A 21489-nucleotide genomic window follows, 5' to 3' on the forward strand; every position below is an offset into this window, starting at 1 on the left:
TTTCATTAAGTATACATGATCTGTCAAGAACAGAAAATATTCTCCATCTTTGAGCCAGGGTTATGGCTCTTCCTCTGAGGGACAGAATTCTTTTACTGAGCACAGTGAACACCTTGTAGATGAAAATTTTATAGTCAAAAATTTTAAACAGTTTCCACAGAGAAAAATTAAATGGAATTTTTATTACTGCTAATTTAACACAAGTTTACTTAGGCAAGTAAGAATTTATAGAATCTGTGCTTTATTGCACTGCATAGAAACCAGAAATACAGCTACACTGTTGTAGTGTGGTTTGTGGGGAATTAAGAATGGTGTTGTCTGGAATACAGGATGATTCTCAGTGATTGTTGCAAGGAATCACGAAAGAGATCTTTGGTCCAAAGAAGACATCTCTGAAAGAGAGCAGAACATGAATGAATTAAATCCAGCTGAAAGTTAAGATATATGTTAGACTTTTCTGAGCAAGAAATGGACGGTGATTTCCAGGATTTCAGATATGACTATTCTTTTTAGGTGAATAAAGTACAAAGAGAGTGAGTGGGAGGACTTTTGCCACAAGAGCAGCAAAGACCAAGAAGGTAATCAATTCTTCTACTTTCCCCCATCTGCCATGGACATTATACTGTCATTTGTCTATAAAGAAAAAGAAAGATTGGGTGATTTCAAAACTTTACAAGCATACCAAAATATTCATTTCTCTGATATGGGTGAGGATAGGCCATGAAGTTTAAATCTACAGCTAAGAAACAGAAGATTAAAAATTTGTTGGGAAGTCAATAAGTAAATTTCTAGGTTTTATAGGGAAAGGTGAAATTTTGAGCTACCCAACTCTATCCACTCTTGTTGGAAAGATCACATAAGGTGATGTATAATAAAAATGCACAGTATAATATAAAATTGTGTATATGTGCAAGGTAGTATTATGATTATGGCTCATTAGAAATATACTTAGCATGCAATGTACAACATGATGACTGTAGCTAACACTGTTGTATATTTGAAAGTTGCTAAGAATAGATCCTACAGGATATCACAAGGGAAAAAAAATGTGTAGCTATATGAGGTGATTCGTGTTAACTTATTATGGTAATCATTTCACAATACAGTTGACCCTTGAACAGTGTAGCAGTAAGGGGTGCTGAGCCTCTGTACAGTGGAAAATCCGTGCATAACTTTACAGTCAGTCCTCCATATCTGTGGTTCAACATCCGAGGATTCAGTCAACCATAGATGGGATAGTACTGTGGTATGTATTATGTTTAGTGAAAGAAATTTGCGGATAAGTGGACCCATGCAATTCAAACGTGTGTTGTTCAAGGGTCAGCTGTATATGTATGTCAACTCATTGTGCTGTACACCTTAAACTTATACAGCGCTGTATTTAATTATATTCAGTGCAACTGATAAAATAGAATGGCAAAATAAAATTTGTGTTTATAGGCAAAAAAAAAAAAAAAAAAGAAATATACTTAGATATTTGTTGCTACTGGGAAAACTGTAACCCAAAATCAGGCAGAAATTATTTTCATATATCCATACTTCTAGCTCATCCATTAACAGTGGATAATCACAAAATTATATCATAAAGTAAGTACATTTCAATAAATTAGTTTCAAGTCTTACAAAAAAGTAAACATGATATTTTAGTATTAGATGGCGTTTCATTTATGTAGGAAAAGTTAAATCATTTTATGGAATCAGTTAACTTGAGTTCTTGATATCATTGTTTAATCAAGTGATTCTCAAATTTTATTATGCATCAGAATCACTTGGAGGGTTTAAGCCATAATTGCTGTGCTTTCTCTCCATTGTTTCTGATCCAGTTGGTTTGGTCTGGGGCCCAAGGATGAACTATGTTTTTAACAAGAACTCAGGTAGTGTTGAAGCTGCTGTTCTGAGAACCATACTTAAGAACCAACTGGCTTGGTAGAAAAAATACCCAGGCCAAATCAGAAGACCTGTGTTCTAGTCTCAGTGCTGATATTAGCTAGTTATGTGGGATGGTGGTCATTTTACCTCTCTACACCTTTCTTTGATAAGATGGTTATATCTGCCCTTTCTAGCTCACAGATTTCTTAGAAAAATGAAAAATATGATGATACGTTGAAAGTAATTTGAAAAAGCTGATTTCAATATGAAGTAACCAAGATCATAGTATTTGAGGTTCCTCAATAACCAGGAGAAGATTATTTTAAAATCAAGAGCTATAAATATTTATTTATTTATCTACCTTTGTATTATACTTAAAATACATCTACTTTCCAAGTCAGTGGATAATCTCTATTCAGTTAATTTCTGGTTAACTCATACATAGAGCTAGAAAGTTTTTCTTTCACCATTACCGAACTTTTCCATCCAGTTACTTGATCTGTTCACTGGGATCTTTTTTTTGATGGTTATTACTATTTATTATTTCTATGTTTTTTATTATTTTCCTAGAATTTGATATTTTAAAAAGCAAATAGGCAGAGAACAGAAAAAGGTAATTCACAAATTAAGAAATACAATTAGTAAACAAATTTCAAAAGATATACAACCTAGCGGGCAATCAAATACATGGAAATTAAACCAAAGTGCCATTTTTGTTTTGTGTCTACTAAATTGGAAAGAATATTTTAAGCTTGTGATATCAAGTGATGATGACAGGTTCTCTCTAACTTGCATATATTGGTAAGCCATCATTATTTCTTTTGGAAAACTCACTGTGATCTTTTATCTAAAGCCTTTTATTAGTTTTCAAATTAGTTTAAGATGTCAGCCTTGAAGGTGACTTCAGCTACCAGAAGATGTTTTTTTTGTGTGGTTAAAAATCAGAGAGGAAATTTAGAATTTAATAGATTGGAGTGTTATTAATTTCCTGTATCTCATTTAGTTTTACTAAGATCTGCCAAACTCTGTCTCTTAAATGAAAACACTCATTTCGGTACATAATGGTGATGATCCTAAAAAATAGCTGAGATTTGAACAGGATTTTACTGAAAAGGGTGATTAATTTTAGCACACTCATTATGAAGGTGTCTTAAGAAAGAGTTGTTGTACATACACTTCACAGCAATATGTTTTGTGATTGCATTTCCTTACTTTGGGCAGCAGAGCAATTCACTGAAGTTGCAGTAACAGATCATCTCACATCCCTTCCCATCCCAGAAGTGATCCTGGACGTTTACATCAATCTTTGTCAGGTCAGCTACTCCTTCTGGAAGATTGTGACAGTCGCGATCTTTCAGTATCTTTCTATAGCAAGAGAGGCGATTTGCAGGCATGGCTTGGACTCCTAGCAGCAAAGTTAGTCCAACGGTGACAGCAAGTACTATAAATTTCATTTTGGCTTTTGGCCCTGATATAGAAGAAAAACCAAAATGTGTCAGTGTTTGTATGTTTGTTTGTTTGGTTTAAAGATGGAATTCATCTGAACATAAAGTTCTGCAGCATTCTCATAAACTCTTGAATAGAAAGAGTGGGCATTGATTTTTTCTATTTTCTTTGAATGTCTCTCAAAGTTTAGTTTTATGACCACCTACAATAAAAATCACTTAGAATATTTGTTAAAAATGACATGCCTGAGCTCCACAAAGAAATATTGAATGAGAGTTATGTGAGGGAGGTGGAAGGGAGATAGCGGGAAGAGCCAGAATCTGTGTTTTTAAGGACCCAAAGTCATTTTTTTCAGTATATTCAGTAGAGAAAAACTGCTTTTTAAGGTGATAAAACTCAAGTAAATTTCGGAACAAATAGCATCATTGTGTACAGTGATTCTTGACCTTGCATATCCTAACAACATTGTCCAAGAATCTGGGTCCAACCCTGACAGAAACATGCCCAGTTATCCTGACACTGACAGATTATATTCTATAGGTATATTTATAGTTAAGTTTTTAAAACTTCCAGAATTATTTTGGGGACCCATTTTTGTTGCATATTTTTAGTAATTGTGAACTCTTCTCCCACATGGGTTACATCTTAGCCTCAGTTGAAAACAGAGGCTTGAATTCGCCATAAGAGGCATTTACCCTGTTCTTGAACACCTACCATGATGGGGAACTCATTGTTGACTAAATCCATATATTCCACTGATACAGTTCTAACGTTTCCCTTACTGGAAAATATTTTTTTGTGGCTTCCACCCACCAGTTCTAGTTTGAACTCTTGGGGTCATACTGCAAGTCTAATTCCTCTTTCAGGAGGTAACACTTTAAGTATCGTATCTGCGTACAACTATGGAATATGCATTATCTATTGAATCAGGTTTTTCTGGCTTCCATATTAAACATGAAGAAAATGGAGGCTCTTGTAGTAAAGGAAGACTAGCAAAATAGTTGGAGGAACCAGAATCAGACTCCACAGCCATTCAGATTTCATCTTGTTGGCAGGTGCTGAAGTGTCTTTCCTACCTCTGGAGTATTAAAAAGGGAGGAAGACAGATGTGTATATTGTACGATGAAAGAAAACAATATTGTTGAAAGGAAATTTTACTATGAAGTTTTCTGTGATTAGATGCACCTCAAAGGTCAGTTATTTTAGGTAAGATAATGGGTTTAAAAAAAAAAAAAACTTAGTTATTTTAGAGCAGTTTGGCTTACAATAAAATGGAAAAGAAGCTGCAGATTCCCGTCTACCCCCTGCCCCACACATGCACAGTCTCCCATGTTATCAGCATCCGTCACCACATGGTACATTTTACCAAGGATGACCCTATATTGACACATCCGAATCACCCTAAGTCCATAGTTGGCCTTCGGTTTCATGCCTTGTGTTGTACATTCTATGGGTTGGACAAATGTGTAATGGCTTATACCCATCATTTAAATATCACACATGGTATTTTCACTGCCCTAAAAATCCTCTGCACTCTGCCTATTCATCTCTCCCCACCAACCCCCAGCCCCACAGCAACCGCTGGTCCTTCTTATTGTCTTCATAGTTTCACCTTTTCCATAATGTCCTATAGATGGAATCACACAGTATGTCAGCTTTTCATATTGGCTTCTTTCATTTAGTAATATGCTTTGAAAGTTCCTCCATGTCTCTTCATGGCTTGATAGAGCTATCTTTCTTTTTTAGCACTGGATAATATTCCATTGTCTGGATGTACCACAGTTTATTTATCCATTCATCTACTGAAGGACATCTTGGTGGCTTCCAAGTTTTGGCAATTACGAATAAAGCTGCTATAAGCGTCCTTGTGCAGGTTTTTATGCGGACATGTTTTTAACCTCTGTGGATGAATACAAAGGAGCATGATTGCTGGATTATATGCTAAGATTATGTTCAGTTTTGTTAGAAACCGTCAAACTGTCTTCCAAAGTGGCTGGATTATTTTGCATTCCCACCAGCAATGAATGAGAGTTCCTGTTACGCCATATTCTCACCAGCTTTTGGTGTTGTCAGTGTTGTGGATTTTGGCCATTCTACTAGGTGTGTAGTGGTCTCTCATTGTTTTAATTTGCATTTTCTGATGACATATGATGTGGAGCATCTTTTCATATGCTTATTTGCCATCTGTATATCTTCTTTGGTGAAGTGTCTGTTAAAGTCTTTGGCCCATTTTTAAAGTCAGGTTGTTTGTTTTCTTATTGTTGAATTTTAAGAGTTCTTTGTACAGTTTGGATAACAGTCATTCAGTAGATGTGCCTTTTGCACATATTTTCTCCAAGTCTGTGGCTTATCTTCTAATTCTCTTAATATTTTCTTTCAAAGAGCAGGTGTTTTTAATTTTAATGAAGTCCAGCTTATTAATTATTTTTTCATCTATCATGTCTTTGGTATTGTGCCTGAAAAGGCATCACCAAACCCAAGATCATCTAGATTTTATCGTATGTTATCTTCTAGAAGTTTTAGAGTTTTGTACTTTACTTTTAGGTCTATGATCCATTTTCAATTAATTTCTTCTGAAGGGTATAAAGCCTGTGTTTATATTCATATTGGGGCATGTGGATGTCTGGTTGTTCCAGCACCATTTTTTGAAGAGACTGTCTTTCACATTGTATTGCTTTTGCTCTTTTGTTAAAGATCAGTTAACTGTATTTGTAGAATTCTATTTCTGAGCTCTCTATTCTGTTCCATTGACCTATTTGTCTATTCTTTCACCAATACCACACTGTGTTGATTACTGTAGCTTTATTGTTAGTCTTAAAGTCAGGTAGCATCAGTCCTCCAGCTTTGTTCTTTTCTTTCAATATTGTGTCGGCTATTCTGGGTCTTTTGCCTCTCCATATAAACTTTAGAATCAGTTTATCAGTGTCCACAAGATAACTTTCTGGGATTTTTATTGGGATTGTATTGAATCTGTATACCAAGTTGAGAAGAACTGACATCTTGACAATATTGAGTCTTCTTATCTCCATGAACATGTAATATGGAATATCTTTCCACTTATTTAGTTCTTTGGTTATGTTCAACAGTTTTGTAGTTTTTCCTCATATAGATCTTGTTGTATATATTTTGTTAGATTTTATACGTAAGTATTTCATTTTGGGAGGGTGCTAATGTAAATGATATTGTGTTTTTAATTTCAAACTCCACTTACTCATTTTTAGTAGATAGGAAAGCAGTTGACTTTTATATATTAACCTTCTACCCTACAACTTTGCTATGATTTAGTTCCAGTAGTTTTTTGTTGATTCTTTTGTATTTTCTACATAAACAGCCTGTCATCTGCAAACAAAGACAGTATCATGTCTTCCTTCCCACTCTGTATACTTTTTATTTCCTTTTCTTCCCATATTGCATTAGCAAGGACTTCCAGTATGATGTTGAAAAGGAGTTGTGAGAGTCAACATCCTTACCTTGTACCTGATGTTAGTGGGAAAGCTTCAAGTTTCTCACCATTAAGTATAATGTTACCTGAAGGTTTCTTTAGACAGTCTTTATCAAGTTGAGAACATTCCCCTTGATTTTTAGTTTACTGAGAGTTTTTATCATGCTTGAGTTTAAATTTTATCAGATGCTTCTCCTGCATCTTTTGATATGATCATGTGATTTTTCTTTTTTAGTCTGTCAATGTGATGGATTACATTAATTGACTTTCAAATGTTGAACCAGCCTTGCATACCTGGGATAAATCCCACTTGATTTTGGTGTATCATTCTTTTTATACTTGTTTGGATTCAATTTGCTAATAATTTGTTGAGGATTTTTGCATCTATGTTCATGAGAGATATTGGTCTGTAGTTTTCTTTTCTTGTGATGTCTTTGGCTGGTTTGGGTATTAGGGTAATGCTGGCCTCATAGAATGAGTTAGGAAGTATTCCCTATGCTTCTGTCCTTTGAAAGAGATTGTAGAGATTTGATATACTTTGTTCCCTAAATGTTTGATAGAATTCACCAGGGAACCCATCTGGGCCTGGTGATTTCTGTTTTGGGAGGTTATTAATTACTGATTCAATTTCTTTAGTAGATACAGATCTACTCACATCATCTATTTCTTCTTCTGTGAATTTTGGTAGATTGTGTCTTTCAAGGAATTGGTTCATTTCATCTAGGTTATCAAATTTATGGGCTTTTCCTTTATTATCCTTTAACTTTCCATGTGATCTGTAGTGATGTCCCCTCTTTCATTTCAGATATTAGTAATTTTGTGTCCTCTCCTTTTTTTTTTCTTAGTTAGCCTGGCTAGAGGTTTATTAGTTTTATAGATCTTTTCAAAGAACCATCTTATACTTTCATTGATTTTCTGTGTTGATTTCCTGTTTTCAATTTTATTGATTTCTGCTCTAATTCTTACTATTTCTTTTCTTCTGCTTACTTGGAGCAAATTTAATTTGCTCTTTTTCTAGTTTCCTAAGGTAGAAACTTAGATGATTGATTTTAGATCTCTCTTCTTCTCTAATATATGCATTCCTTGCCTTCATAAATTTCCCTCTATGCACTGCTTTTGCTTCATCCTGCAAATTTGGTAAGTTGTGTTTTCATTTTCATTAAATTCAAAATATTTTAAAATTTCTCAAGATTTCTTCTTTGACCCATGTGTTATTTAGAAATGTGTTTAATCTCCACATTTTTGTATTTTCCAGTTATCTTTCTGTTATTGATTTCTAGTTTAATTCCACTGTGGTCTGAGAGCAGACCTTGTGTGACTTCTTTTAAATTAGGTAAGATGTGTTTTATGGCCCAGAATGTTGTCTATCTAGGTGAATGTTGCATGTGAGCTTGAGAAAGACGTGTATTCTACTGTTGTTGGGTGAAGTGATCTACAGATATCTATTATATCAAGTTGATTGGTGGTGTTGTTGAGTCCAACTATGTCCTTTCTGATTTTCTGCCTGCTGGATCTCTCCATTTCTGAGGGAAGGGTGTTGAAACCTCCAACTATGATAGTGGATTCATCTACTTTTCTTTGCAGTTGTATTGGTTTTTAGCTCATGTAACCTGATACACTGTTGTTAGGCAAGTATCCGTTAAGAATTGTTATGTATTCTTGGAGAATTGACCCCTTTATCATTATGTAATACCCTTCTTTATCCCTGATAACTTTTCTTACTTTGATGTTTGCGCTGTCTGAAATTAATATAGCTATTCCTGCTTTCTTTCGGTTATTGTTAGCATGATGTATTTTTCTCCGTCCATTTACATTTGATCTATATGTGTATTTATATTTAAAGTGAGACAACATATAGTTGGGTCATGCTTTTTGATCCATTCTGACAGTCTCTGTCTTGTAATTGGTGCATTTAGATCATTGACATTCAACATTGACATTGATACAGTTAGATTAGGATCTACTATGCTTATTATTGTTTTCTGTTTATTGCTATTGTTCCTATTTTTCTCTTCCACTCTTTCTCTGCCTCCTTTTCTGGTTTCAATTGAGCATTTCCTATGGTTCCATTTTCTCCCCTTTTTTAACATATTAGTTATACTTTTCCTTTTTTACTTTTTCAGTGGTTGCCATAGTGTTTGCAGTATTCATTTATAACTAACCCAACTCTGCTTTCAAATAATATTATAACACTTCACAGTACAGTAATGTGAGTACCTTATAATAAAATAATTCTAATTCCTTCCTCTCATTCCTTGTATCATTGCTGCCATTAATAAGCATATATATCTATACATATATGTATCTTTATATACATACATAACATAGATAGTTGAATACATTGTTGCTATTATTTTGAACAAACCGCTACCTCTTAGATCAATTAAGAATAAGAAGAGTAAAAGTTTTTATTTTACCTTCTCTTATTCTAATTCAGTGCTTTTACTTTATGTAGATCCAAGTTCCTAACCTATATTATTTTCCTTCTCTTGAAAGAACTTATAACATTTTTCACAAGGCTGGTTTACTGGCTATGAATTCTCTTAATTTTTGTTTGTCTGAGAAAGTCTTTATTTCTCCTTTACTTTTGAAGGATAATTTTGCAGAGTACAGAATTCTAGGTTGGTAATTTTTTTTTCAACACTTTATTTCACTCCACTCTCTTCTTGTTTGCACGGTTTCTGAGAAGTTGGATGTAATTCTTTTCTTTGTTCCTCTGTAGGTAAGGTGATTTTTCCCCCTCTGGCATCTTCTAAGGACCTTCGCTTTATCTTTGTTTTTCTGTAGTTTGAAAATTATCTGCCCATGTGTAGATTTTTGACATACGGTCTACTTGATCTTCTCTGAATTTCCTGGGTCTGTGGTTTGGTTTCTGACATTAATTTAAGTAAATTATCAGTCATTATTGTTTCAAGTATTTTTTCTGTTCTTTCCTCTCTTTCTTCTCCTTCTGGTGTTCTTGTTATGCGTGTGTTACACCTCTGTAGTTGTCCCACAGCCCTTGGAGGTTCTGTTTCTGTTTTTTTTTCAATGTTTGTTCTCTTAGACTTTCAGTTTTCAAGAATTCTATTGACCAATCCTCAAGCTCAGAGATTCTTTCCTCAGCTGTGTCCAGTCTACTAAGAAGCCCACCAAAGGCATTCTTCATTTCTGTTACAGTATTCTTTTTTTTTTTTTTTTACCCTAGGGGTTGAGCTATTCTTTTTTATTTTATTTTATTCATTGATTGATTGATTGATTGATTGACTGATTGGCTGCGTTGGGTCTTCCGTTGCTGCGCGCGGGCTTTCTCTAGTTGCAGTGAGCGGGGGCTACTCTTCGTGGCAGTGCGAGGGCTTCTCATTGCGGTGGCTTCTCTTGTTGCGGAGCACAGGCTCTAGGCACACAGGCTTCAGTAGTTGTGGCACATGGGCTTCAGTAGTTGTGGCTCACGGGCTCAAGAGCACAGGCTCAGTAGTTGTGGCACGCGGGCTTAGTTGCTCTGTGGCATGTGGGATCTTCCCGGACCAGGGCTCGAACCCATGTCCCCTGCATTGGCAGGTGGATTCTTAACCACTGCGCCACCAGGAAAGCCCAACAGTGTTCTTTTTATCTCTACTGTTTATTTTTGGTTCTTTCTTAGGATTTCCATCTCTCTGCTGGCATTGCCCATCTATTCTTTCATGCTGTCCACTTTATCCATTAGACCCCTTAACATATTAATCACAGGATTTTTTTTACACATTTTAAAATTTTACTGTAATAGGTATAGTATCATTAATTTACATTTAATATTTTGCATGCTACATACATTTAAATAGGATATCCCTTTCTAATCCCCATCTAGTATCAGGAAGATGCTTGTAAGTTTGTTCTACCTTGTTGGTAATGGTATGCATTTTAAGTGGCATTGGGCATCCCCCCCACTCCAGTCCATCATCTTTAATCACAGTTGTTTTAAGTTCCTGGTCTCATAATTCCAACATCACTTTCATGTCTGATTCTCATGCTTGCTTTATCTGTTTGTCTTTGGTATGACTTGTAAGTTTTTCTTGATAGCCAGACACTATGTACCAGATAAAAGGAACTGCTGTAACTAGGCCTTTGGTAATGTGGTGGTGAGATATGAAGGGAGAGGAAGCATTCCATGGTCCTGTAATTAGGACTTGGTCTTTTAGTGAGACTGTGCTTCCGGGCTGCGAACTTCACAAATGTGTCTCAGTTCTTTCCTCTCCCCTTAGGTGGGACAGGATGGCTAGGTGGGCTGGAGTTGGGTATTTCCCTTCCCCCAGATCAGTCAGGCTCTGATAATACTCCAGCTGATTAGGCTCTGGTTCACTAGTTTCTCCCAAGGGCGGGCCTTGTTAAGAAGAACAGAATGCTCTGACATATTTCAGGAGGGTGCCTTTCCCATCACCTGCCAGAACCTTGTGGAGATTTTTCTCAGTATTCACGTAGGAGTAGAATAGCTGGTAGGTGTATGTTTTACGTTTTAAGGAATTGCTAAATTGTTTTTCCAAAGTGGTTGTACTATTTAAAATTTCCACCAGCAGTCCAGTTTGTCCACGTCCTCTCCAACACTTGGTATGGTCAGTCTTTTTTATTTTTTGCTATTCTAATAGCTGTCTCATGGTCGTTTTATGTTGCATTTCCTTAATGATTAATGGTATTGAGCCTCTTTCATATGCTTATGTTCATCTGTGTATCTTCTTTGGTGAACCATCTGTTCAAATCTTTTCCCATTTTAAAAAATTGGGCTTGTGTTCTTGAGTTGTGAGGGTTCTTTATATATTCCAGACACAAGTTATAATAATATCTAATAGAGATATTATTTATTAGGGCTTGGTCTTTTAGTGAGATGAAGCCCTAATAAATAGGTTTTGCAAACATTTACTCTTCATGCATGGCTTTCCTTTTCACTTTCTTAACAGTGATTTTAAAAGAAGCATAAGTTCTTAAAATTAATGAAGTCTGATTTCTCAATTGTTTTAATGGAATGTGCTTTTGGTGTCATAGCTAAGAAATTATTGCCTTACCCAAGGTCACAAAGTGTTTCTTCTATGTTTTCTTCTAAAGTTTTGTAGTTTTATGTTTCACATTTAGTTTCATGGTCCATATTAGTTTTTTTTGGTTTTTGTATATAGTGCATATGGATTGAAATTCTTCTTTAGGTTGTTTTTTCAACTATGGTTGTCCAATAGTTTTAGCACTATAAGTTGAGAAGACTGTTGTTTCTCCACTGAATTGCCTTTGCATCTTTGTCAAATATCACTTTTTTTTTTTTAAAGGTAAGCAGTCCATTTCTAATTACTTTTTTTTTTTTAATTTATTTATTTATTTATTTTTGGCTGTGTTGTGTCTTCATCTCTGTGCGAGGGCTTTCTCTAGTTGTGGCAAGCGGGGGCCACTCTTCATCGCGGTGCGCGGGCCTCTCACTATCGCGGCCTCTCTTGTTGCGGAGCACAGGCTCCAGACGCGCAGGCTCAGTAGTTGTGGCTCACGGGCCCAGTTGCTCCGCGGCATGTGGGATCTTCCCAGACCAGGGCTCGAACCCGTGTCCCCTGCATTGGCAGGCAGATTCTCAACCACTGCGCCACCAGGGAAGCCCAAATATCACTTTTTAATATAGGTGTGGGCCTGTTTCTGGACTCTGTTCTTTTCCATTCATCTATTTGTTTATTTTTATGCCAGTACTACAATTTTGATTACTGATGCTTTATAGTAATTCTTGGGATTGGGTAGAATTATCCTCAAACCTTTGTTCTTCTTTTACAAAGTTGTTTTGGCAATTCTAGGTTTTTTGCAGTCTATTATGAATTTTATCATCAGCTTGTCAGTTTCTACAGAAAAAGCCTGCTGGAACTTTGGTTGAGATTACATTAAATCTATAGATAAATTTGGAGAGTATCAGCATCATAATAATATTGGATCTTCTGACCTCTGAACATATTTTTCCGTGCTTTTATTTTTACTTTTTGTGGCTTTATATTTCAAATGTGTTTCTTATAGACAGGCAGTCTATAGGTTGGTCTTGCTTTTTTATCTAAACTGACTACCTCTGCCTTTTAAGGGGAGTGCTTAGATCATTCACATTTAATGTGATTATTGACATGGTTAGATTTAAATCTGTCATAATTTGTTCTCTATTTGGTCCATCTGTTCTTTGTTTCTTTTCCCCTCTTTTTATGTGCTCTTTTGGATTAACTGTAATTTTTTTATAATTTCACTTTACTTCTTCTCTTGGCTGATAAGCTGTAATTCTTCATTGTGCTATTTTGGTGATTGACTTAGGGTTTATGTTATCTATTTTTACTTATCATTGTCTTTCTTCAAACGATATTATGATGCTTTACATTAGTATAAGAACTTTACAAGAATATATTAACATTTCTCTCCTCCCATCCTTTATGCTATTATTGTTATACATTTTTTTTATGTATATGCTATAAACACCAAGTTTATTATTTTGTTTAAACAGTCAGTTAAACTTTAGGGATTTAAATAAGAAGAAAAAATATTACACGTTTATCTATGCAGTTTCTATTTCCAGTGCTTTTTGTTCCTTTGTGTAAATCCATATTTCCATTTGATATCATTTTCCCTATACCTGAAGGATATCCTTTAATATTCTTATGTAGGTTGGCTGGTGATGAATTCTTTCAGCTTTTGTATGTCTGAAAATGTCTTTATTTCACCTTTGTTTTTGAACAAAGGTTATAGTATAACAGGTTATAGTATGATAGGTTGGCAGTTTTTTTCTTTCAGCACCTTAAGGATATATCTGTTTTAATATTGCTTTTTAATTCTAACATGTATCAGTTCTGGGTTGGTCTCGATTGATTGATTATTCTAATTATGAGTTATGTTTTCCTGCTTCTTTGTATGCCTGGTAATCTTTGACTGGATGTCAGAAATTTATAATTTTGCCTTATTGGATGCTGGGTATTTTTATATTCTTATAAGTATTCTTGTGCTTTGTTTTGGGATGCAACTAAGTTAGTTGGAAGCGGTTTGATCCTTGCAAGTCTTGCTTTTATGATTTGTTAGGTGGTTCCAGATCTGTTCTCAGTCTAGGGCTAATTATTCCTCACTACTGAGGCCATTCCTTCTCTGTGAGTATTCCTGGCCTTTTGAGTACCAAGCACTCTGTTCTCTAATCCTTTCAGATATTCCTCCTCCCCTCCCCACTTCCATAGTTCCCTCATTTGCATATACTAATCAATTTTCTGCCAAATACTTGAGTGGGGCCCTCTGCAGACTCCAGGGTTCTGTCTCTGTGTATCTCTCTTCTCTCAGGCACTCTGTTCTGTGGTCTCCAGCTGCCTTGGTCTCCCTGACTCTCAGCCCCATTTCTACAACTCGGGGAGTTGGCTGGACTCTATCTGGGTTCCCTCAAGGCAGTAGACTGGGGGAAATTGTAGGGCTCACCTCACTTGCTTCCCATCTCCCAAGAATCAGTGTTCTTCCTTGCTTGAAATCCAGTGTTTTGACAAAGGTTGTTTCATATATTTTGGCTGTTTTTTGTTGTTGTTTCAAGGGAGTGGGCAGATCTGGTTCTTGTTACTGCATCTTGGGCAGAAGTAAAGCTTTCTGTATCACTCTCACTATTTGTAGCTATTTTGGGAGGAATATGAAGGACAGAAACCCAAATCTTACAGATTCTGAAAATGAGCTGTGTGGTACTCTGTTGATTTTAACACAAGCCGAATTCTCAGAATTATGTTTCTCCCTTCTTCTACTCTCCCTTCCCCAAATTGAAATATGGTTCCTCTGATGTGCATCTCTTAGATAGGGTAAGTAGCTATTTGTCCCAGAATTCAACAAATAAGACCCAGTATGGTTGCACAGGAGCCATTCATTTAGGCTGCCCTTCCTACTTCCACAATGGTGCTTGTAAACTTTGTCCTCGAAGAAATAGGCTGCTGAAATGTAGCCCAGAGTCGCTCTCTAATCTTCAGGCCCAGATCTTCTTGTACTTCCTCTGCAGAGACCAGCATCAACCCAGCAAGGATTTTCAGGAGAAGAGCAGCCATTGCTGGGAAGATGGGGAAGTGAGAGAATAGTGCTAATGTGCAGGTCACTGATCAAGCTGTTCAGCAATCACATGAGAGAGAGGAGAATAGGAGCAAGCTGCTTTTACTTAGTTTCACTTAACAAATGTTTCTTAGTGTTTCATTTATGCCAGGCACTGTCCAGAGTGCCAGGAATACCAAAGGAATTAAGGAAAATATCAATAACTAAACCCATCCTCTTCCCACAATTCCACTTTCTTTGAGTCAAAGCTAAAGTCATTGCAGTGACCTCCATATGCAATCTGGCTCCCCATCACCTCTCTGAAATCATCTATTCTTCCCCTTGTTTGTTCTGTTCCAGCTGTTCCTCAAAAATGCCAGATGCATTCTTGCCTCAGGGCCTTTGCACTGGTTATTTCCTCTGCTTGGAAAGCTCTTCCTCCAAATATCTGCATATCTAACTACCTCACCTTCTTCAAGCCTTTGCTCCTCAATAACACCTACCCCACTGTGCTATTTAAAACTCTGTCTCCCCTTACCTGCACCCCTATGTTCACTGCAGCACTGTTCACAACATCCAAGACATGGGAGCAACCTAAGTGTCCATCGACAGAGGAATGGATAAAGAAGGTGTGGCACAGATATACAATGGAATATTACTCAGCCATAAAAAAGAATGAAATAAAGACGTTTGCAGCAACATGGATAGACCTAGGGATTATCATACTAAGGTAAGTCAGACAGAGAAAGCCAAATATCATAGGATATCACTTATATGTGGAATCTAAAAAAATGATACAAGTGAACTTATTTACAAAACAGAAACAGACTTACAGACACAGAAAGCAAACTTACGATTTCCAAAGGGGAAAGGTCGGGGGAGGGACAAATTAGGAGTTTGGAATTAACAGATATATACTACAATATATAAAATAGATAAACAACAAAGACCATATAGCACAGGAAATTATATTCAATATCTTATAATAACCTATAATGGAAAAGACTCTGAAAAAGAATATATATGTGCTGTACACCAGAAACTAACACAACATTGTAAATCAACTATACTTCAATTTAAAAATTTTTTTAATTAAAAAAATAAAATTCTATCTCCTCTTTCAGATTCTTAATCTGCCTTACTTGCTCTAGTTTTCCATGGCATTTATAAATCTCTAAATTATTATAAAATATTCTTATTGTGTCTCCCCAAACTTGAATGTAAGCTCCAGGAAGGCAGGATTTTGTCTGATATGTATCCAAGTACCCTAAACAGTGCCTGGCACGTTAGTGAAAGAATAAATAATATATCCTAATCTTCAAATGCTTACAGCCAGGGAAGGAGGAGTTTCTCAGATTACTAAACTCAATATCTAGTTGCAGAGAACTATTTATTCCTGGAAGAGGTTAGTGAGCTACCAAATCCTTAAATTTGCATGTCATCAGGTACTACTGTTTTAATTTAATTGTATTTAATTTTTTCTAAATAGTTTGACTTTAAAATGTACTTCCCAATTTCTTTTGTTTGTTTGCTTGCTTTTTGTCAAAACTAGCATTTATTCTGGCCTACTAGCTCATATGTGACTTAAAAATATATGTTTCTATGTATGTGTACCTTTATCAGAGGATTCAACAACAAACATCACCTGGCTTTTCTCTAACCCCTCTCACCAAATTCCTCTCTATCAGAAGGTGGGGTGTATGGGGAGGAGTTGGGAAGGGAACTGTAAGCTCTTTTTAATCTTTTTGCCCTAATGTGATAGAATTTTTCTGTTATTTTAGGTCTTTGGCATATTTCTTATCTTTTAGAGCTTTGATCTTCACAGTTTTTTTTTTACTATGTAATCATGTTCGTATTTTTGGTAATCTATCTTAATTTTGTCTATTCCTTGTGGCCTTTGGACAAAGTCATGCATTTAGACAATTTGGCCTCGTATTACCTTTCTTATATTTCCTGCATTTAAGTGTAGTTTGTTCTTAAGCTCACTTCGTGACTATTAATGTCTTATGCTTTCTTTCCATCGGATGGTTCTAATGAGAACTGTAATCCTAGTTGGATATTTTATTTTTAGAAAAATATCAATAATTTTTCTAAAAAAATGTAATAGTTTAAACATGGAAAATACAGAAAAGCACAGATAGAATAAAATTCAACTGGAGTGTCAACGTGGAGAGGGCTGTTGTTAACATTTTGTGTGCTTCTTTTTGATGTGCATTGGCGAGGGTGTTAAGAAGGAGAAATTGAGGTGGCCAGGGACAGTGGGAAACTCTAACATTTATGTTTGCGGGGGCTGGCGGGGGAGAGGTACGTCGGAGAAGGAAGTTGAAGTTGATTGAAGAATGAGGTGAGGGAAAGAATCCAGGATGACTCTTAGGTTTCTGACCTCAGTGGTACTGACATTTACTGACATGAGCTGAGGATGAATTGCAAGGAGTCGATCTAGTGGAGGGGATCTAAGGGTAAACTTTTGGACAAGTTAATTTTTTTTTCCTTCCAGTTTTATTGAGATATAATTGACACGGTATAGCACGGTATAAGTTTAAGGTATATAGCATAATGATTTGATTTACATACATCATGAAGTTATTATCACAGTAAGTTTAGTGTACATATATCATCTCATACAGGTACGAAATTAAATATATATATTGCTGCATATATATTTTACTTTTTTCCTTTTGGCCTTGACATTCTTGGCTGATTTGCGTTGATAATATGTATAAAGCAGATAACTAATGAGAAGCTACTGTATAGCACAGGGAACTCTACTCAGTGCTCTGTGGTGACCTAAATGGGAAGGAAATCCAAAAAAGAGTGGATATATGTACATGTATAGCTGATTCACTTTGCTGTACAGTAGAAACTAACGCAACGTTGTAAAGCATCTATACTCCAATAAAAATTTAAACAAACGACCAAAAAAGAATTTGGACAAGTTAATCTGAGATGCCTATCAGACATGAAATGAAGATTCTGAGTAGGCAGTTGAATGTGAGTGTGGAAGTCAGGGCCAGAAGTATGAATTCGAGAGTCATGGGGATATTTATCGATAGTATTTATAGCTGTGGGACCGCAGGGTAGTGAGTGCAGAGTGGGAAGAGAAGAGGGGAGGGATGGAGACCAGGGCCAGCCCATGTACGGGGACTGGGGGAAGAGATGCCAGCGCCGAGAAGGCAAGCAGGGTACCTTCCCCTCCTCCTGCATCTCTCAGGGGCCTGCTTCCAGGCTGGGCTCACAGGAAGCATTCAGAAAGCGTTTGCTGAAGGAAGGAACAAGTAAATTGCTGGAGAAGTAAGTGGGTGTGTTGCCACACCGTGCGCCTTTCCTGGCTGTGTCCCGGCCAGAGCACAGAATGATGTCTCTTGTCCACCTCAGTCACGTACCGGGATGGAAAGTTCCACACCTGGCGAGCACTCCCTGGTAGTTTTTTTTTTTTTTTTTTAACACTTTATAAATTACATGTTTGAACTGAACTGAAGTCTTCTCTTCTTCTTTTACTTAAGTGCAGATAAATAGCTTTAACTATTATTTGGCAAGTGGGGAGATGCCTGAACCAGTATGTTACCATGATACATTGGTTTGTTTTTTCATTAAAAGACACCGACCTTCATCCTTCGCAGTCCATCAAGATCATATATTTTTCAAGCGCCAACAAGAGTGAAATGACTTTGACCAATTCGAAGCAAATTGCTCTATTTTTTTCCCCTCTTTCTGTTGAAGTACATGCATTTAAAATTCCTCCTGAAGTACATCCAAATTACAACAGAAAACAAGGCTAAAAACTGAATATCTGAAGGAATAACAAGAGATCTTTAGATAGTTACCAATTGGTTTTTTTGGATTCAATTTTATATAATTAATATTGTAAGATACCATTCATATCCCAATAGTGGCATTATTTTTAATAGATCACTGCAGAGGATACAGAACTATGAACAAGGTGTTTCCAATTAAGCAACAAATCATTGTCACCATCATATGGGTAGGGCATTGCAAATTTTGGTTGTGTGAGGGTATTTGGCACCGGCAGGCTTTTGAATGGTTGGAGTTAAGTGGAGACTTAAAAAGAAAAAGTATCTCATTTAATGGCCAAGACAGAGCTATGTCGTGAAAGCGTTGAGGGCTTTATGCAGCAATGCTCATGCAGACAGCTGATGCCAGTTCTGGAAACTGGTATTAAGAGCAGTGGGATGAAACAGAGTTGATGAGTTAGAAAGGGCAGCCCATTTTCAGATTCCTTTCATAACACAGCCAGAAAGAAGCAAAGGCTGCACAAACAAGTGAAAATTCCAGCTCAGAACTTGGCATTTAAAAAATCAAAATTATAGTTGGAAGAGATTAAAACTGCCGTCCAGTTGTGGTGTTTTTCCATTCATCTTTCCTGGTGGATGAAAATCACTATTATTGTTAAAATTCCCACTCTCTGTACCAGAAGAGTTTTGTATTAGAATGACTGAGGGCTGGAGTGAAACTTCTCAAAGTGTAGGTTAAAGGAAAAGAAGTGGTAGTAGAAGGTGGATAAGCCTTCCAAACATCTTTAAAATAGACACGATCAGCCCCAGTACCCAAGAGACCTTCATCAGTGGAAAAACAAAGTCCACGTCCTCCCTGAAGGTGGTCTGCCTTCAAGCACCTCAGAGAATGATATGAGTACGCAGGCTTGCATCATGTTAACTATTTCCCTGGCCATGAGAAATCATCATCACTGGATAAAAGGACCAGCGTTTGGGAGAGCTTTACACGGTCTATGTAACTAAGTCAAGGAATTTTAAAGAGGAATTTTTATAAGCCCCAAAGGGAAAAAGAGTTCCCTGTATCACAGCAGTACAGACACTGTGTTGTGTTCCACGGTGGGGACACCAAGGATGAATTCCATGAATTCCCTCTTTGTCTCACACATTTATACCTTTTAGGAATCAGGATTATAAAAATTTTTTATTGGAGTATAGTTGCTTTACAATGTTGTATTAGCTTCTACTGCACAGCGAAATGAATCAGCCATACAGATACATATATCCCCTCCCTTTTGGGTTTCCCTCCCATTTAGGACATTACAGTGCATTAAGTGGAGTTCCCTGTGCTATGCAGTATATTCCCATCAGTTGTCTATTTTATACATAGTATCAATAGTTGTATATGTGTCAATCCCAATCTCCCAACTCCTCCCACCCCACCCCTTTCCCCCTTGCTATCCATACATTTGTCCTCTACATCTGTGTCTGTTTCTGCTTGGCAGTTAAGGTCATCGATACCATTTTTCTAGAAGGAATCAGGATTTTTAAAAGCAGAAAACATTCACTTTCTTAGACATTGCCATTAAACTTTACATAAAGTAGGAATACAGAGATACAGCTACTGCATTGAAAAGGAACTTGTGTACTTTGTCAGCCTCGCGTAGTCCTGAGAGGTGGAATGGTGGAGCCAGATTCAGGGCAGACGGGGGCTTTAACAAGGAGCAGCAGTGAGGGAGCTGCCTCCTTTTAAGTCCCCAGTTAAATGCCTTTCCCGTTAAGGAATGTACATTTTCTGTTCTCTTTTCATCTGATTCTTTTCCTCTAACCTGGGAAAGCATCCTCTTTCTCAAAGTGCACACATCACCTCCTCAGAGACTCTCTCTGCCTCTCTGTCCTTCTCTTCTGACTCAAGACACAAATACACTTCTGCTCTAATCTATAGCAGTAGTTTGCAGTAGAATCAATGACATAAAATGATTTTTAAGGAAAAAAAGTCCATACCCTTTTTCTTCTCCTTTCCTTTGGTCTTCTTGACAGAGGAATCTTCTGAAATGCTCCAACTCGCTGGGTGAGTTTGGGCAAAAGGAGAAGAGAGGAGGTGCTGGAAGGAGGTTACAAATGGACCTTTGTCTGCCTTGTCCCCCGCCCGCCAGGACCGGGGAGAGGAGGTGGGGGCGAGAGATGGGGCTGTGAGACCTGCCCCCCAGACGCTTCCAAGCCAGGCGAGAGTGAACCAACAGCTTCTCTACCGAAGGAAATAGCTGGTCTGGGCAGGAACCTCAGGGAGGCAGACTGTTAGAGCAATAAAATGTAGGACCTGAGGGATTTAAAGAGAACACAGAGCTCTTCTTCCCTTAAGAGAAGTGTGTGTGTGTGTGTGTGTGTGTGTGTGTGTGTGTGTGAGAGAGAGAGAGAGAGAGAGAGACAGACAGAGACAGAGAGATGAGGACAAAGAGAGCAGAGAGATAAGGACAGAGAAAGCAGAGGAGAGGGAGGGAGGGGGGAGGAGGAGCAGGAAGAATGGCTCCTGTGATTCAGGAGAGCGGCTGGCTTTGCACCTCTTCCCCTTTCACAGTTTCTTTGTGAGTTTTCACCAAGTTTTCCTCACCATCTAGATCTCTTATTTTGACATATTGGTAGAAGGTCTATCCCACCTCACCAGCTCCTCACGCAAAGAGTCATTATCTGTCACTGGAAAGCAAAAAATAAAACGACTAAGAAATAAATCTTTTCTGTGCCTCAGAAATAAAGGCACGAAAGGAATTTCACTCTGTTTTGAGCAAACTGAACTGGAGTTGTAGCATCTGTTAACTATCCTTTAGTTGTTGTTTTAACTCCATCTGGAGCAGAGTCCCAGGAGTTAGAAAGATTATAACAGAGCAAGATAATCTAGATGGAGAACAGGGGGTGATCCTGGTTGTATTAACAAGGGCATGGCGGTGAAGGAGAGGTGATAACTTTGGGGATTACAGTGGTTTCATGTGGCTGGAACTGAGGGTGGGAGGA

At 37.1% G+C, this 21489-nt stretch overlaps 2 protein-coding genes across 30 annotated transcripts in view; one reads left to right on the forward strand and one right to left on the reverse strand.

Moving 5' to 3' along the window:
* SAP30 (Sin3A associated protein 30) overlaps positions 1–21489 on the forward strand; it is a 101303-nt gene that overhangs the window by 14071 nt on the left and 65743 nt on the right. For 24 of the 29 annotated variants that reach the window (XR_009503955.1, XR_009503950.1, XR_009503947.1 and 21 more), the window contains 3 exons: positions 514–578; positions 3094–3182; positions 15311–15479. The exons of 1 other annotated variant lie outside the window; for it this stretch is intronic. The gene's annotated coding sequence lies outside the window, so the exon portion shown is untranslated. The remainder of the gene's footprint in view (positions 1–513; positions 579–3093; positions 3183–15310; positions 15480–21489) is intronic. 4 more of the 29 variants (XR_009503937.1, XR_009503936.1, XR_009503935.1 and 1 more) reach the window with 4 other exon arrangements.
* Positions 219–21137, reverse strand: SCRG1 (stimulator of chondrogenesis 1). The gene is made up of 3 exons (XM_059926773.1): positions 20485–21137; positions 3082–3337; positions 219–392 (listed from the first exon to the last, which is right to left on the reverse strand). The coding sequence occupies exons 2-3, from the start codon at positions 3321–3323 to the stop codon at positions 338–340; spliced, it is 297 nt and encodes a 98-aa protein (XP_059782756.1). The 5' UTR covers positions 3324–3337; positions 20485–21137; the 3' UTR covers positions 219–337.

This window comes from Balaenoptera ricei, chromosome 6, assembly GCF_028023285.1.
Source record: "Balaenoptera ricei isolate mBalRic1 chromosome 6, mBalRic1.hap2, whole genome shotgun sequence".
Classification (NCBI taxonomy): Eukaryota; Metazoa; Chordata; class Mammalia; order Artiodactyla; family Balaenopteridae; genus Balaenoptera; species Balaenoptera ricei.

What these genes read in the sequence shown, in the direction of transcription:
- SCRG1 (XM_059926773.1), bottom strand. Translation starts at nt 3,323, where the DNA reads ATGAAATTTATAGTACTTGCTGTCACCGTTGGACTAACTTTGCTGCTA. An exon ending in GAATTGCTCTGCTGCCCAAA is followed by an intron (nt 393 to 3,081) that starts GTAAGGAAATGC and finishes GCTCTCTTTCAG; the next exon opens with AGATGTCTTCTTTGGACCAA.